The following is a 16,210-nucleotide window of genomic DNA, read 5'->3' as shown; positions in this document are numbered from 1 at the left end:
CATCAGAGCGGCGTATACAAATGAATCCATGCTTTCCCAGGCTCCCCCCAGCTGACTGCAAGCCACTTCCTCTGCAGACAAGGCCCCATCTGCTCCTTTATGTTCCTCCAACACCCAACTTCTTCCCAGTCCTGCATGACCACGCTGCTCCCTATTCTGGGCTTGTCTGCAATGCCCTCCTTGCTGGCCCATGCTTTCCTGTCCCTGGCTGTCTCCCCCGCAGGGGAGACAAGACAGAGTCCTGCAGTCAGACCTGGGGTTTGAATCTAGAAGTCCTAGGGCAAATCTCTGCATCTTAGCTGTGAGCATTCGGTGAACTCAAGTGCGAGGCAGCACGTGCCCCTCCCGGGCCTGGATGGGAACACCCATTACGGAAATGTCAGTATCCTGAGATAAGTCCTGGCTGCTCTCCATCGGACTGTGAACTCCCTGAGGGAAGGGGCCCTGTCTTTCCTTGGTTTGTCCCAGCACTTGGCCCAGAGCCTCCCAAATGGGAGACGCTTCATCAGCGCTGGCTGTGCTTCTCCCAACCAAAAGATGCAGCAGGGATGGGTCTACCACAGTCCTGGGTGCCTCTCCGCCTTCTTCCATGGCACCGAGCGCTGCTGTGGTTGGTACGTGTGCAGATGCTGAGGAGGAGGAAGCGACACGCGACATGCCTGAGTTTGCCAAAGTCCGTGTACATGTGTGGAAGCGAAATGACAGCAGCTCTGCAAACTCATCTGTGAGGCCGGGGGTGGTGACTGACTCTGAGCCTGTGTCCCAGCATACAATGCCTGGCCCCCAGAGGCTCACCGTGTGCAGCAACTCAGATGGAACTCCCTGGAAGAACCGAGTATCTGAAGTACCACGTGTTCTGTTCCCGACCCTGCCCAGGCCATGCTCAAGGTACAGCTGGAGGCGCAACCCCAGGGAGAGGAAGGGGAGGGGAAGGGGACCCCAAGGCTGTGAACTGGGGACGCTCGCTGAAGCCAGGAAAACGCACGCTTCGTCTGGCCCTCACAGACGTAACAGTGTTTTTTAAGTCAGTTGCCGTATCTGACAATTGGGAGCCTTCACATAAAAACCCCAATTTCCACAACTAGCTGGAGCGGAGTAAGGCGGCCCCCCTTAGATGAGACACGGAGTCTCCAGTTTGCCAGAGTCTTCCTCATGGCTTTCGCCTCCCAACACTGATGCTGATCAAAGTCAGGGGCCGTTTCTCATCGCACTTAAGCTCTCGCCTTTTGCACGTGGACCAGGGACAGTGACATGCTCTCATTCCCAAGTCACCGAGCCCGCTTCACTTACTTGCACCCTTGTCGCGGAGGAGCTGCTCCCCTTGCCTCGGGCAGGTGCCCTGCCCCCCGCCCCCCGCCAGCACTGCCCCCAGGACCCACCTCGCCCCAGGCCTGAGGTAGCACCCGTGATGACCACCACGGCGTTCCGCAGGTAGGCGTTCGTGCGCATCCGCTGCAGCAGCTTGAAGAGGCTGAAGACGCCCACACAGCCAAACAGCAGGGGCAGGATGGCCGTGGAGGTAATAAAGTCCATGAGCCTCACCTTCAGCAGACTCTTCCTGAAGGAACCCAAATCAAATGAAGTTGTGACAAAACAGGAAAACTCAAGGCACTTGCCAGCCCTCCTCCCCCTAGACTGATACAGAGCGCAGATCTCTCTTGGGTGGATTTCAGCTCTGAGCCCAGCAACTATCTTCCTAAGGCCCTGGGCTCCATGCCGACTGCTCAGCACCGTGGACTTGCTTTCTCTCATCTGACCGACACGAGCAGACAGCAAAGCCACAGGCCTTGCGATGCCTCTCAGAGGCACACAGCGACCCCAGGACAAGCTGAAAGAGTCCTTCAGCGCGGGACCCAGTTACCCATGAGTGTGACGGGAGGCTCTGGCAATATCCACACTCACCTGATTCTCCTTCCGAAACCTATTTAGGGGGACTTAGCTACACCCATTATCATTCTTAACCCCTATTTGTGAAACTAGAAAACATTTTTAAAAAGGAAAAAGAACACCATACCAATCCTTCTACTCCTCCCTAAGCACATGGATGTTTCTGGGTGGGGTGTGCCCTGGATGGTGTCTGCGAAGGCCCACACATGTCCTCCTGGCCACAGGCCTCACAGACACCCAGAGGGAAGCTGCCTTTTGCCACAGACTCAGGCCGGGAAGCAGGATGCCCTGCCACGCACTGTGGCGTGTTCTCACTCAGCATTCGCCAGGGAGCCATGGTCAGCCACATGAAATCAGGAGGCTACAGGAGCTTCTCTGCAACACTGGCAGTCAATTCTTAGGATCCATTCCTTCCGTGACTGCCCAAATTTCCTTACTCCTCCAAGCTTCTCGGATTCCTTGTCACTCACCCATGCCCCCGTGCCCAAAGCAAGCTAAGAGAGAAGGGAGACACAGGATTAAAGGAAGCTCAAGGATGAGCCAGTGAGGAGCAGCACTTTGAAAGAAATGCCCTGTAAGGCGTTTGACAAGTGGGCTGAGTCTACTACACAAAAGGCCCGCCACCCATAATCCTCCTCCAGAACTAAGATATTATGAGCATAGTAATCCTGTTCGGAAAGGAAGAGGCTGGAAACCAAGAGCGGAGCTCCTGCAAACCAGCCTAAAGCTTTCAATTCTTCATCAGATTGGGAGTAACTATGTAAAACCCTCACTCACCTGCTGAATGTCCCATGTCCTCAACTCCATATATTTAAAAAAATATTTCTGCTTCCGTTCCCAAGGCAACATCAACTCTGTGGGCACCACGAAGCCAGGACCCCACTGAAGCCCAACACAGATCCACTGACATGCTGAGCTGCTTTGATCCTGCACCTCAGGGTCAGGGTGAACTGTCCTGATCTAGGTTACACTGCTTGACTGCAAAAGGTTCTGCTCATATTTGAACTGCCAACTCAACTGGTTTAGTATTTAGTTTATTTTTTCATCTGCCTTTCTAAATATATCCAATTTCTTGGTCACCATAAAAAAATTAACATTCTTAGACAAACATCTGAAAAAATGACTGTTTCCCATCAACCTCCACTTAATCCACTTCTGAAAAGTCCCCAACGACTGTCTGCTAAGTGGTTACATTTCCCTCTCACCCTCCATGGTGCCAAGCCTACGCTCGGATGAGCTGGCAATTAAAGTGGCTTCTAAGGTGCCAAGCTCTTTTTTTTTTTTTTAAAGATTTTATTTATTTATCAGAGAGCGAGAGAGAGAGAGCACAAGCGGGGGAACAGCAAGCAGAGGGAGAGGGAGAAGCAGGCTCTCTGCTGAGCAGGGAGCCCGATGCGGGACTCGATCCCAGGACCCTGGGATCATGACCTGAGCCGAAGGCAGCCGCTTAACCGACTGAGCCACCCAGGCGCCCCTAAGGTGCCAAGCTCTTTACCCGGGTACTATTGGCACCACCCCTGGCCCACAACTGGAAGCTGAGGCCAGGTGTTCTAGCCTACAGTCGAGGCCCCTGAGTCCCAGGGGAAATGCTAGAGCCCAAGGACCCTTCGGCACCTGGAAGGACTGAGAACGGTGTAGAGCAGGGACCGGTACCTCTGCAGTTCCGTGGGTCTGCATGTACTGCCTGGGGGCCTTCATAGGGCCCAGCCCCTGAAGATGGTGGGTGTAGGCATATTTCCTAGGGGTGGGAGGGGTGAATTCGGGGGGGCAGGAATGATGGCCAGTTTGTTAGTGCAGCTTTACCAGAAAATTACAGCAAGTGACAGAAACACAGGTAGGCCCCAAGGTAATCATAGCTCAGAACTTTCACGTAATGAACTTGGGGTTGGGGGTAGGGAGCTTTCAACCCAGCAGGATGGCTGTCTAGGAAGAGCTTTATCCCACTGCAATCCCTGATCCTTCTACCAGGCAGGTCCCAAGGTGGACCACCCTGCTTCGCTCAGAATTACACAGGACCTGGCCAGTGCTCGGGATGACCAGGGAGTTGAAGAAGGGACTCATGAAGGGACAACAGGCCTCAACCCCTGGGTGGGGGCACAGAGCTCCATTAGGTCAGCTGGGTGGAAACAGCTCTGCACAGTCCTCCATCGGCTCCCAGAGACCAGAGCCTTGTGGCTGCCCGTTTCAGCCTTCAGAACTCCACTGAAGGCTACAAGGGTGTCATATACCAATATGCAGCCCACTGCCCCCCAAAATTCAGAGGTTGCAGAGACCACGTGGAAAACACTAGCTGTGGCAAAGTGATGGCAGTACAGGGGTTACAAGGATGACCCCTCGGGCCAGCCTGGCTGGGTTCGCATCATGGCTCAGCCACTTACTTACCAGCCTGGGTAAGGGACCTCCCCGCTCTGGGCCTCAGTCTCCTCATCTGTAAAATGAGGGTATATGAGTGTCCACCTCACAGGTCTGTTATGAGGTCAGCTGAATTAATGCATGGAAATGTGTGTGCAATCCCTAGAGAAGTGTAAGTGCTCAGTAAATGCAGTTGCCATTGGCATCAACATGACCTAGAACTAACTAAATTAAGCTCCTGGGCCAGGAATTAGTTTCACAGCAGTCAGATTTCCAAGGTTGTCTGAAAGAGTCCCTGGTTTATGAAAACTGGTTTCTTCCAAATGAAGGAAATTCACTAAACATAGAGCTTGCTGGAGTTAAATTTTTATACTTTCATAAACCCTTTGGTTTAATGACATTAACAAATAGGAAAAAAGGAACCCCGACTTTGTCAGAAGAAGTCAGGATCCCGTACGCCAAGGTGCGTACCAGAAAATGTAGCCACCATAACAGTCATCGAGGTCAACACAGCAAGGAGAGAGCAGACAAGGGCCCAAATGTCCCTGCTCCCCTTTTTTCACACCCAGAGAGGAGCAGGATGAAAACAAACCCACCTAGCAAGGTTCCCCCCATGAAGACAACGACAGCTGCCAACAAACTGCATTTTCATGCACCGTTTTACAACCCAAGCCAGCAATCTAGGACACGAAGAAAAGAGAGAACTACACACCGTCTTGTACACTTCTGGGATTCCTTGCGCACCTGACACAACATCGCATGCCAGCCTTGGTGTCCTGGCCCTGGGGACCACTTTGCCTGAGGCAAATATGGCACCAGGTTAATGGGATCCATCCTCGGCCCACGGGCCGGCTTTCTGTGGGGAGAGCGCACATCTGCATTCAGTCTGGCAAGTCGTTAACAGAATCAGAATGCAAAGTAAATTAGAAATCAGCACCAGTTGTGCCCAGCTAACTCAGGATGATGATGGTGGGAAAAGACATTCCAAAGCAAGCCATTTATTTGAGAGCAATACAGTATTCAGGGTAGGTATTCAGGCCACTTTCCTGACCAGGTGAAGTTAATCATATTGACAATCCCAACTTTCTGGGAGTTTCTCAAAATTCTGAAAGACCGACCCCCTTGATTGCACTCTGCAGTGCACGGAGCCGTACTGCCGGGCCCCTGGGCTGCTAGGCCCCTCCGGCCTGAGTGCTGGCTGGCCCGGGTCAGCTCCTCTGTGTCTCACCGTCAGCAGTGAGGGTGGCCACGAGAGCAAGACAGAAGGTAACTCAGCCCCAGCGCCTTGCTGTGGTGTCCGGGTGCATGCTCCAAGCAAAGAGAAGCTTCCAAGTGGAAGAAAGGAATTGTGTCCTGACTGGCCACATTTCCAGAGTAGGAAATACATCTCCTATGTAAAACAAGGTCAGAGGGGGTCAGTTTTCTTTGAAAATGGCATAGAAGAAGAACTTTAGTATGTTTACAAATTTTGCATTTTATACTGAAATGCTTAACTGCTAGTTTCAGACAGAATCGGGAAGGCAAGATTGACGGTATAAAAAAGGAGTGGGGGAAAAAAATCTAGCTCATGATTTCTAGCATTTGGAGATCAGCTCATACATAGAAGGGAGAGCCCAGCATCACTGTGAGCTCCAGTAGAAAGTAGGACAAGTCACAAAGAGAGAGTGAGGTCAGAAAAGGAAGAAGGCGAGATAGCCCCCCTCAAGTAGAAACCACAGATCACACAAGGTCTAGAAATGCGAGTGCACCGCCTAACAGAAAAGTAGGCACTCACGGTCCTGTCTACTCTCTTAATTGACAGGGAAGTGACCTGAAGCATGACCTTACGCTAATAAGCCACATCAACGGGTGTGAAGAAGTTAGAGAGTTCAGGCGTTCACACACTAAATTCGTCTGCTTGTATTTTCATATACCACAGACTACGGAGCTCTAGACCTAAGTTAAAAGAGGATCAAGGGTAGAAAAGTCCCTTCATGGGTGTTACTTGGGCCTGGACAGCCAGAAAGTTCATGGGGTCTCCCTGCGACTTTGAAATTCAGCTATTCCCTTATTCCACTGAGAGCCTTTTAGAACCTCAAAGTGGAGACAAGACTATCTTCAAGAAATCAACTCTGAGCAGAAATGTCACTTTAATGTTATTTTATTCCTCATCCTTTAGCCAAAATTCTGATGGAATCTGTTCCTAAGATTCCTTTTTTTCTCTCAACCAATCATAAAAAAATAAAGTAAATGGAACCATCCGTAAAAACAGGTTGTTGGGAAGTTACTCAGAATCACACACAGAAATTAAACCATTAACAGCCAAACCCGAAAATCAACAGAGGGTAGCTGAAAGCCCTCCAAAGTTAAAGAATAAAAATGATTTCAGGCCTGAAAGAAGGATTAGGCATGAAATAATTTGTCATGTTATGCACAAGAAAATCAGGCTAAAGGGCAGAGAGGAGTTCCAACTGGAAGGCAGGTCGCTGAAATCATGCAGCAAGGAGTGGCTTAGTATCACCAAAAGCAGTTAGGATCCCGTTCTCATAAACCTACACCACTCTTGTATTTCCTAAGTGACGACCAGCACTTAACAGCTGGTCTATGAAAGGTGACATAAGCTATGGGTCATGCTTATGACCCACATCTGAAAAGACCTATCTATTTTCAGAAAGTAAAAGCAGAGTAAACCTGCTCTCTTTGGGTCTTAAGCGTATGAGAAGCAGCAGCTAAGGGCCGTCTCTGACTGGAAAGAACGAACAATATCCTACCTCAGATGACAGCTACTTTGCCAGTGGCGGGTCCCGGTGCCAACGTCTTCTCTGGTCTCTTGACCTGGGGCAGAGTGACTACGGCCAGAGGACACCTTCAGGTCAGCAAGCCCTCCCTGGAGCGCCGGAGCAAGCCAGCGAGGAGCGGCCTGGACAGTGTATTTTGGGATGCCAGCCTTAGGGCCCCCGGTTTAAAGGAATACAGGCTGGCATTAGTAAAGATAAAACCAAAAGGAAGGCCCGAGACTGTTTCAGACTGGGCTCCTGAGAGTGCACTCCTGGGAAGAGCAACCACGCTGAAGCAAGCCTGCTCTCCAGTGAGACGCTGAGCACACAGCAGCCCCAGCCAGGGAGGGCGGGAAGAGAGGGGCCAGCACAGCTCCAGACCCTGCAGGGCAGGCACCTACACAGGAGCGGGGCACCAGAGCCGAATTGTTCACGACGGGCCAAAGTCCTAGCTCGGCTTCTAAGGACAGCACTTCGGATGTCTACCTAGCAGCCTGCCGCAGAAAAACGATTTTGGTGTCTAACATGCTTTATAAAACGAATTAAGTATTACTGGAGGTTGCAGGAGTGATCTCACCCTCTTTCCTAGAAAACACACAAGAGGCCCTGACTGAAACCAGAGAGCACACTCACTGTGCGGGTGAGGCAGAAAAAACACCAACGTGGCACTCGGGGGGCTGGGTTCGAGTCCACCATGTCGTGTGCTTGCTGTACGACATGCGCAAATTTACTCATGACCTGCAACTATGTGGACGATTATTCCAATAAGACACATAGGAAACACCCTGTACATTTTAACATCCTGAATAAACATGCTCCTGACTCTTAAACTCACGGAGTAAAGGTGGCCCCCAGAGAGGAGCTGGGAAAGGAACTAACCATGGCAGCCAGGCGGGCGGCGTTAAGGGCTGGTCATGTTTCAGTACATTTGGTAAAAAGACCAAACGTATGACTTTATAGCCACACCTCATATATCAAATGCCATCCAGTACCAGACTCTGCTAAGACTGAGATGTAAGGCAATGAATGAAGTAGACATGGTTTCTGACCTCGTGGAGCTCACAGCCTAGATGGGGAGACTGACAATAAACAAAGAAACACAAAAATTAAATGATTAGAACTGTGATAACGAAAGAAACAGTCATTGTGTGGTTTTAACACAGTGGGGGCCTGTCTAAAGGATAAGCCTCGCATGAAGCTTTAATTCAAAGTCAAAACAATTCAAACCACTATGCTGGCCACACAACACACAACACACAACACACAACACAACCTGGCCCAGGGCAGCTGCTAGTTTCTGACTCCTGAGTTTTACATTATTACCTTAAAAAATTACATATAATAATGAATATGACAGACAAGGTACCCAGCTAAATATAAAGTCAGGAATCCAGTGTGTTTATAATTTTTTTAAGATTTATTTATTTTATATTGAGAGAGAGAGAGAGAGAAAGCATGAGCAGGAGGGACAGAGGAAGAGGGAGAGAGAGAATCCCAAGCAGACTCCACACTGAGCACAGAGCCCAAAGTGGGGCTCAATCTCACAATCCTGAGATCACAACCTGAGTTGATACCAAGAGTTGGACACTTAACCAACTGTGCCACTAGGTGCCCCAAGAATCCAGTGTGTTTAAAAGGAGCTGGTAGGACCCAAGCCAGAGTATCTAATTGGAACTGTGCACAGGTATCAGCTTCATAAATAAGAAGAAAACACAGTAAACAATACTGTACTCCAACTTGGGCACAATTACTCACTATATCTGCTATAGTATAAATTCACTCCACAAACATTTACTGAGCACCTACTGTGTGTCAATTGTTCCAGGCTTTGTGGTACAATGAGCAAACGGGAAGTAAATTGTTGTCCTCGTGGAGATGACATATCAATGGGAGAGACAAACAATAAAGAAGATAAGCAAATAAAATGTACATCAAAAGGATTCCAAGACAGTGGTGGAACGGGAGGCACCAGGAATCCATCTCCCTACCTACTCAGTAACTGCACTCGCGGAATCTGTCCCGTATAACTGTATATTTTAGAGCTCTGAAGTCTACTGAAGGCTTGCAAGTTCCCTGAGAAGGCCTAGCTGGCAAGTTGTGGTTAATTTCAGTCAATTTCAGCTGCAAACACAGTGCTGCACAACCTCCACCTCCACCGGAGGGGCATGCAGTTATGCCTGCCATGCTGTAGCAACTTGCACACAGCTCGCTGGAATGAGGCAAAAAAGACCCTGTCCTCTCAATATCAGGGATTTGTGTCTGACTGCTGATTGCTGCTTCTGATCAGAGCGGTGCAGACAGAGGTGGGCAGCCATGTGGCTTGTAGCAAGCCTCTTCACCTCCAAATGAGGTGCCTGCCAGGGTACTTACAGGGCTCGCAGCATTTTATCCTCCCTTCATTTCCCTCTTTTTCTCCTTTTAGGAGCCAGTAATTAAAGAGTAGTCCATTCAAAAGCAACTGAATACATGGGGAAAATTAGAAAGTGACCATGAATGTCCAGGAAAAGGCACATGCTCAGAAAAGACCTGAGAAGACCTTAATTAAGTTCATAGATCAGACTGATCCTAGGCACAAAGACAGCCTACAAAAATAAATATGCCAATTAATTAGTTAACAAAAACCAGCAAACACTAGGGAATGGAGAAAATCTGATTCCAGACTTACCATATTATATTAAAATGTCCAGTTTTCAACAAAAAAGTCAAAAGGCATACAAAGAAATAGGAAACCATGGCCCATTCAAAGAAACTGTCCCTGTGAAAGAACTACAGATTTGCCTGACAAGATATTAAAACAACTGTCTAAAGCTGCTCAAAAAACTAAAGAAAGACCTAGAGAAAATCAAGCAAATACTGTATAAAAAGAATGGAAATACCAATAATGAGACAGAAAACCTAAAAAGAAAGCAAAAGGAAACACTGGAGTTGAAAAGAATAACAGAAATGAAAAATTCACTAGGGCAATTCAAAAGCAGATTTGAGCATGCAGATGATAGATTCAGCAAACCTCAAGATAGGACAATGGAAAGTACTGAAACTAAGAAATAGGGGAAAAGACCGAATGAAAGTGAACAGAATGTAAGGGACCCACAAGACACATCAAGCCGACCAGCATATATTGTAGAAGCTTCAAAAACAGGAGAGAGAGAGAGGCAGAGAGAATATTTGAAGAATTAGTGGCTGAAAGATTCTCAACTTTGCTGAAAGACATGAATATAAATACCCAAAAAAACTCAATGTACTCAGGTAACATGAACTCAGAGACCCATACCAAGACATATTATAATCAAACTTTCTAAAGGCAAATACAGAGAACCTTGAAAGCTGGAAAAGTGACTTGTCACACACGGGAGATCCTCAATAAGATTATCAACACATTTCTCATCACATATAAGGCAGTGGACAATATATTCAAAGTGCTAAAAGAAAAAACTGTCAACCAAAAATCTTGTATCTGGCAAAACTGTCCTTCAAAAGTGAGGGAAAAATTAAGACATTCCCAGATAAACAAAAGCTGAGATAGTTATCACTACATCTGCTCTGCAAGAAATGTCATAGGAGGGGCGCCTGGGTGGCTCAGTTGGTTAAGCGACTGCCTTCGGCTCAGGTCATGATCCTGGAGTCCCGGGATCAAGTCCCGCATCGGGCTCCCTGCTTGGCAGGGGGTCTGCTTCTCCCTCTGCCCTCTTCCCTCTCATGCTCTCTGTCTCTCATTCTCTCTCTCTCAAATAAATAAAATCTTTAAAAAAAAAAAAAAAAAGAAATGTCATGGGAGTCCTACAAGGTGAAATGAAAAGACACTAGACAATACCTCCAAGCCATGTGGAGAAATAAAGATTTCAATAAAGGTAAATACATGCAAAAATATAAATACTAGAATTATTATAACAACAGTTTGTAACTCCACTTTCTGTTTTCTACATATTTAAAAGACTAACACATTTTAAAAAAACAATTTTTAGTTTAAAAGCTAATATTATTGTAACTGTGGTCTGTAACTCCAAATCTTGTTTCCTACATAATTTTTTTTTTTAAAGATTTTACTTATTTGACAGAGAGAGAGACAGCAAGAGAAGGTACTCAAGCAGGGGGAGTGGGAGAGGGAGAAACAGACTCCCTGCTGAGCAGGGAGCCCGACGTGGGACTCGATCCCAGGACCCCAGGATCATGACCTGAGCCGAAGGCAGACGCTTAACGACTGAGCCACCCAGGCACCCTACATAATTTTTTTTAAAGATTTTATTTATTTATTTGAGAGAGAGTGTGAAGTTAAGTTAGTATAAAGTCAAATTACAATGTTATAACATTAGGATGTTAAACAATCCTGATGGTAACCACAAAGAAAATAACTATAGAACACACACAAAAGAAAATGAAAAGAGAATCAAAACATTTCACTACAAAAAAATCAACTAGATGTAAAAGAAGACAATAATAAAGGAAATGGGTGGGAAGCAGAGAACAAATAGCACAACTGTAGAAGTAAGTCCTTCCTTTCCTGTAGTTACTTTAAACGTAAATGGATTAAACTCTCCAAAGGACAGAATTTGGCAGAATAGATAAAATCACATGATCAACTATATGCTGCCTACAAGAGACTCACTTGAGATCCAAAGACACAAACAGGTTGAAAGTGAAAGGATGGAAAAAGATACTCCATGCAAACAGTAAGAGAGAGCAGGGGTAGCTACACTAGTATCAGACAAAATGGACTTTAAATATATGAAGTAACAACTGACAGATTTGAAGGCAAAACAGTCCTATAAGAGTAGTTGGAGACTTCAATATCCCACTCATAAAAGAACCAAAATAAGGAAATAAAGGACTTAACACAATAAGCCAACTAGGTCTAACAGACATATAAAACACTATCCAACAACAACAGCATACACATTGTTCTGAAGTACACATGGGACAATTTCCAGTATATACATATGTTAGGCCACAAATTCTCAAATTAGTCTCAATATTTAAAAGACAGATATCATATAAAGTACCTTCTGTGACCACAATAGGATATAGTTGAAAATCAATAACAAGAGATATTAGAAAATAGAGATAAATAAAAACAAAAATATAATACACCAAACTTATGATATATAACAAAAAGAGTGCTAAGAGGGAAATTCATAGCTATAAATATGTATATTATAAAACAAGAAAGATCTCAATGACGTAATTCCACAATTAAAAAAACTAGAAAAAGAACAAACTAAAGTCAAAGCTAGCAGAGGGATGCCTGGGTGGCTCAGTCAGTTAAGTGCCTGCCTTCACCTCAGGTCATGATCCCACAGTCCTGGGATGGAGTCCCACATTGGATGCCTTGCTCGGCAGTGGGCCTGCTTCTCCCTCTGCCTGTCGCTTCCCCTGCTTGTGCTCTCTCTCTCTGGCAAATAAATAAATAAAATCTATTTTTAAAAAAGATTAGAGCAGAGATAAATGAAACAATAGAAAATAGAAATCAATGAAACCAAAAGTTGATGCTTTGAAAAAGTCAACAAAATTGACAAACCTTTAGCTAGATGGACTAAAAAAAAGAGAGAGAAAAACAGACTCAAATTACTAAGTTCAGAAAAGAAAGTGAGGATGTTACTATTGATTCTACAGAAATAAAAAGGATTATGAGAGTACTATGAACATTATACACCAACAAATTGGATAACCTAGATGAAATTGACATATTCCTAGAAACACAAAACCTACCAAAACTTAATCACTAAGAAATAGAACATCTGCATAGACCAATAACTACTAAAGAGACTGAATCCATAATAAAAAATGTCAACAAAGAAAAAGCCACCTGGGTGGCTCAGTCAGTTGAGCATCCAACTCTTGATTTTGGCTCAGGTCATGATCTCAGGGTCATGAGATCGTGCCCCATGTCAGGTTCCACATTCAGTGTACAGCCTGCTTAAGATTCTCTCTCTCTCCCTTTACCTCTCCCTGCTGCTTGTGCATGCCCCCCCCAAAAAAAAAGAAAAAGAAAAAAGTCCCAGATCCAATGGCTTTACTGGTGAATCCTACCAAACATTTAAAGAACTAATGCCACTCCTTCTTAAACTTTTCCAAAAAATTATAGAGAATATTTCCTAACTCATTCAATGAGATCAGCACTACCCTGATACCAAGAAAAAAAAAACAAAAAAACAACTACAGACCAACGTCCCTTTTGAAAACTATGCAAAAATCCTCAACAAAATAACAAACTGAACTCAGCAGCATATTTTAAAAAATGACCAAATGGGATATGTCCCTAAAATGCCAAGAATGGTTCAACATATTAAAATTGATCAACGTAATATGCCACACCAACTAGAGGAATAAAACCACATAACCATCTCAATTGACACAGAAAAGCACTTGACAAAATTTAACACCCTTTCATGATGAATACACTCAACAAAATAGGAATAGAAGGAAATTACCTCAAGTTAATAAAAACTATATATGAAAAACCCACAGTGGGGCGCCTGGGTGGCTCAGTTGGTTAAGTGACTGCCTTCGGCTCAGGTCATGATCCTGGAGTCCCGGGATCGAGGTCCGCATCGGGCTCCCTGCTCGGCAGGGAGTCTGCTTCTCCCTCTGACCCTCCCCCATCTCATGTGCTTGCTCTCTCTCATTCTCTGTCAAATAATAAATAAAATCTTTAAAAAAGAAAAAAAAGAAAAACCCACAGTGAACATCATATTCAATGGTAAAAGACTGTAAGCTTTTCCTCTAGGATCAAGAACAAAGCATGGATGCCCACTTCACCACATAGTATTGGAATGAGGCAAGAAATAAAAGGCATCTAAATTGGAAAGAAGTAAGTAAAATTATCTCCATTTGCAGATGATATGATCTTATACATAGGAAACCCTAAAGTCTACACAAAAAGGTGTGAGAATAAATAAATACAGCAAAGTAGCAAAATACAAAGTCCACACACAAAAGTCAGTTGGTATTTCTATGTGCAAACAATGACCAATCTGAGAAGGAAATTACAAAAACAATTCCACTTACAATACAGCTGAAAAAAATTAAATACTTAATAACTTAACCAAGGAGGTAAAGACTTGTAAAATGAAAACTACAAAATACTCCTGAAAGAAATTAAACAAGACATAAGTAAATGGAAACACATCCCATATTCATGGAGTGGAACACTTAATATTATTAAAATGTCAATAGTACCCAAAGTGCTCTACAGATTCAATGCAATCCCTATCAAAATCCCAGAGACATTTTGCAGAAACAGAAAAACTCATCCTAAAATTCATATGGAATCTCAAATGTCTCCAAATAGCCAAAACAACCTTGAAAAGAACAAAGCTGGAAGACTCCTATTTCCCAATTCTGAAACTTACTCCAAAGCTACAGTAATCAAAACAGTGTGTTTTTGGCATAAAGACAGACATATAGACCAGTGGAACACAACAGTAAGTCCAGAAATAAACCCTTCCATATATGGTCGAATGATTTCTGACAAGGGAACCAAGATCATTCAATGGGGGAAAGGACAGTCTTTTCAACAGATGGTCCTGGATATCCACAGGCAAAAGAACAAAGCTGGACCCTTACCTTATACAAAAGTTAACTCAAAATGGGTCAAGGACCTAATTGTAAGACCTAAAACAATAAAACTCTTTGGAAAAAAACATAGGGCAAAAGCTTCACAACATTGGATTTAGCAACGATTTCTATGATATGACTCCAAAGGCACAGACAACAAAAGAAAAGCTAGACAAACTGAACTTCATGAAAATTTTAAGAATTTGTGCATTAAAGGACACTATCCACAGAATAAAAAGGCAACTTACAGAATAGGAGAAACTATTTTCAAATTATATATCTAATAAGGGATCAATATCCAGAATATATAGAAAACTCATAGAACTCAAAAACAAAACAAAACAAAAACAAACAACCTGACTCAAAAATGGGCAAAGGACTTGAATAGACATTTCTCAATAGGAGGTATACAAATGGCCAATAAGTACATGAAAAGATGCTCAAGATTACTACCTACTAGTGAAATGCAAATGAAAACTATGAGATACTACTTCACATCCTTTAGGATGACTACTACCACAAAAGCAAAAAATAACAAGTGTTTGGGAGGATGTAGAGAAGTTGAAGGCCTTGTGCACTGTGGGTGGGAATGTAAAATAGTAGAGATGCTGAAAAAACAGTATAAAAGTTCCTCAAAAAATCAAAAATAGAATTACCATATGATCTAGCAATTTCACTGCTGGATGTATACTCCAAAAAATGGAAAACAGGGTCTCAAAGAGATATGTGCACAACCATGCTCATAGAAGCATTATTCACCATAGATAAAACATGGAAGCAACCAAAGTGTCCATCAACCAATGAACGATAAGCAAAATATAGTATATATACAAAGGAATATTATTCAGCCTTAAAAAGGAAGGAAATTCTGCAATATGCTACAACATGGATGAACCTTGCAGACATTATGGGTAAGTGAAATAAGCCAGTCACAAGAGGACAAGTACTTTATAATTCCACTTATATGAGATACTTAGAGCAGTCAAATACTTAGAGACAAAAAGTAGAATTGCAGTTGCCAGGGGCTGGGGTGGGAGCAGGAAGGGATGGGAGTTATATTTTAATGGGTACAGAGTTCCAGTTTTGCAAGATAAAGAGTTTTGGAGATGGATGGTAGTGATGGAGGCACAACATTACGAATGTATCTAATACCACTGAGCTGTACACTTAAAAATGGTTAAATGGTAAACTTTGTGGGGCACCTGGCTGGCTCAGTCAGTGAAGCATGTGACTCTTGATCTCAGGGTTTTGAGTTCGAGCCCCATGTTGGGTGTAGAGATTACTTAAAAATAAAATCTTAAAAAAAAAAAGATGGTAAACTTTATTGTGTGTCTTTTATCACAAAAAGAAAAAACAAGTATGTCATTCACAAAGGATTAAACTAAACACTAAATGCTGCCCAATTTCATGTGGGCTCATGGTTGAAATCAGATTATCTGAAATTCTAACAAATGACTGTCTTAGTTTCCTCATAGATTTAGATAAATCATCTGCCCCTGTTCACTGTCTCTGTTAGACAATCTGCCTTACTGTAATTCATTTAGGATGATGCTTCACCCTGAATTCCAAGTTATTTTTAGAACTGAAAAACATTATTGTGAAATTTAACTAGGAAATGCCCTTTATTCTGAAGCAGTTTTTACAATGCTTGTACTTAAAACTTG

At 44.1% G+C, this 16,210-nt stretch overlaps 1 protein-coding gene across 2 annotated transcripts in view; it reads right to left on the bottom strand.

The window, feature by feature from the left end:
• Positions 1–16,210, bottom strand: part of DHRS7B (dehydrogenase/reductase 7B) — a 68,120-nt gene that overhangs the window by 26,309 nt on the left and 25,601 nt on the right. Inside the window, exons 1-2 of one of the 2 annotated variants that reach the window (XM_034989784.1) lie at positions 6,990–8,374; positions 1,380–1,558 (exon numbers count right to left, since the gene is read on the bottom strand). In XM_034989784.1, coding sequence (XP_034845675.1) covers positions 1,380–1,533 — 154 coding nt within the window. In that variant the 5' untranslated portion in view covers positions 1,534–1,558; positions 6,990–8,374. Of the gene's footprint in view, positions 1–1,379; positions 1,559–6,989; positions 8,375–16,210 lie in introns of those variants that run through there. The other variant, XM_034989783.1, reaches the window with a different exon arrangement.

The sequence above is a fragment of the Mirounga leonina genome, unplaced genomic scaffold, assembly GCF_011800145.1.
Source record: "Mirounga leonina isolate KUSES-001 unplaced genomic scaffold, KU_Mleo_1.0 Mir_488, whole genome shotgun sequence".
Lineage (NCBI taxonomy): Eukaryota > Metazoa > Chordata > Mammalia > Carnivora > Phocidae > Mirounga > Mirounga leonina.
The sequence above is the reverse complement of the archived record's forward strand: the minus strand, read 5'-3'. Positions and strand labels throughout refer to the sequence as shown.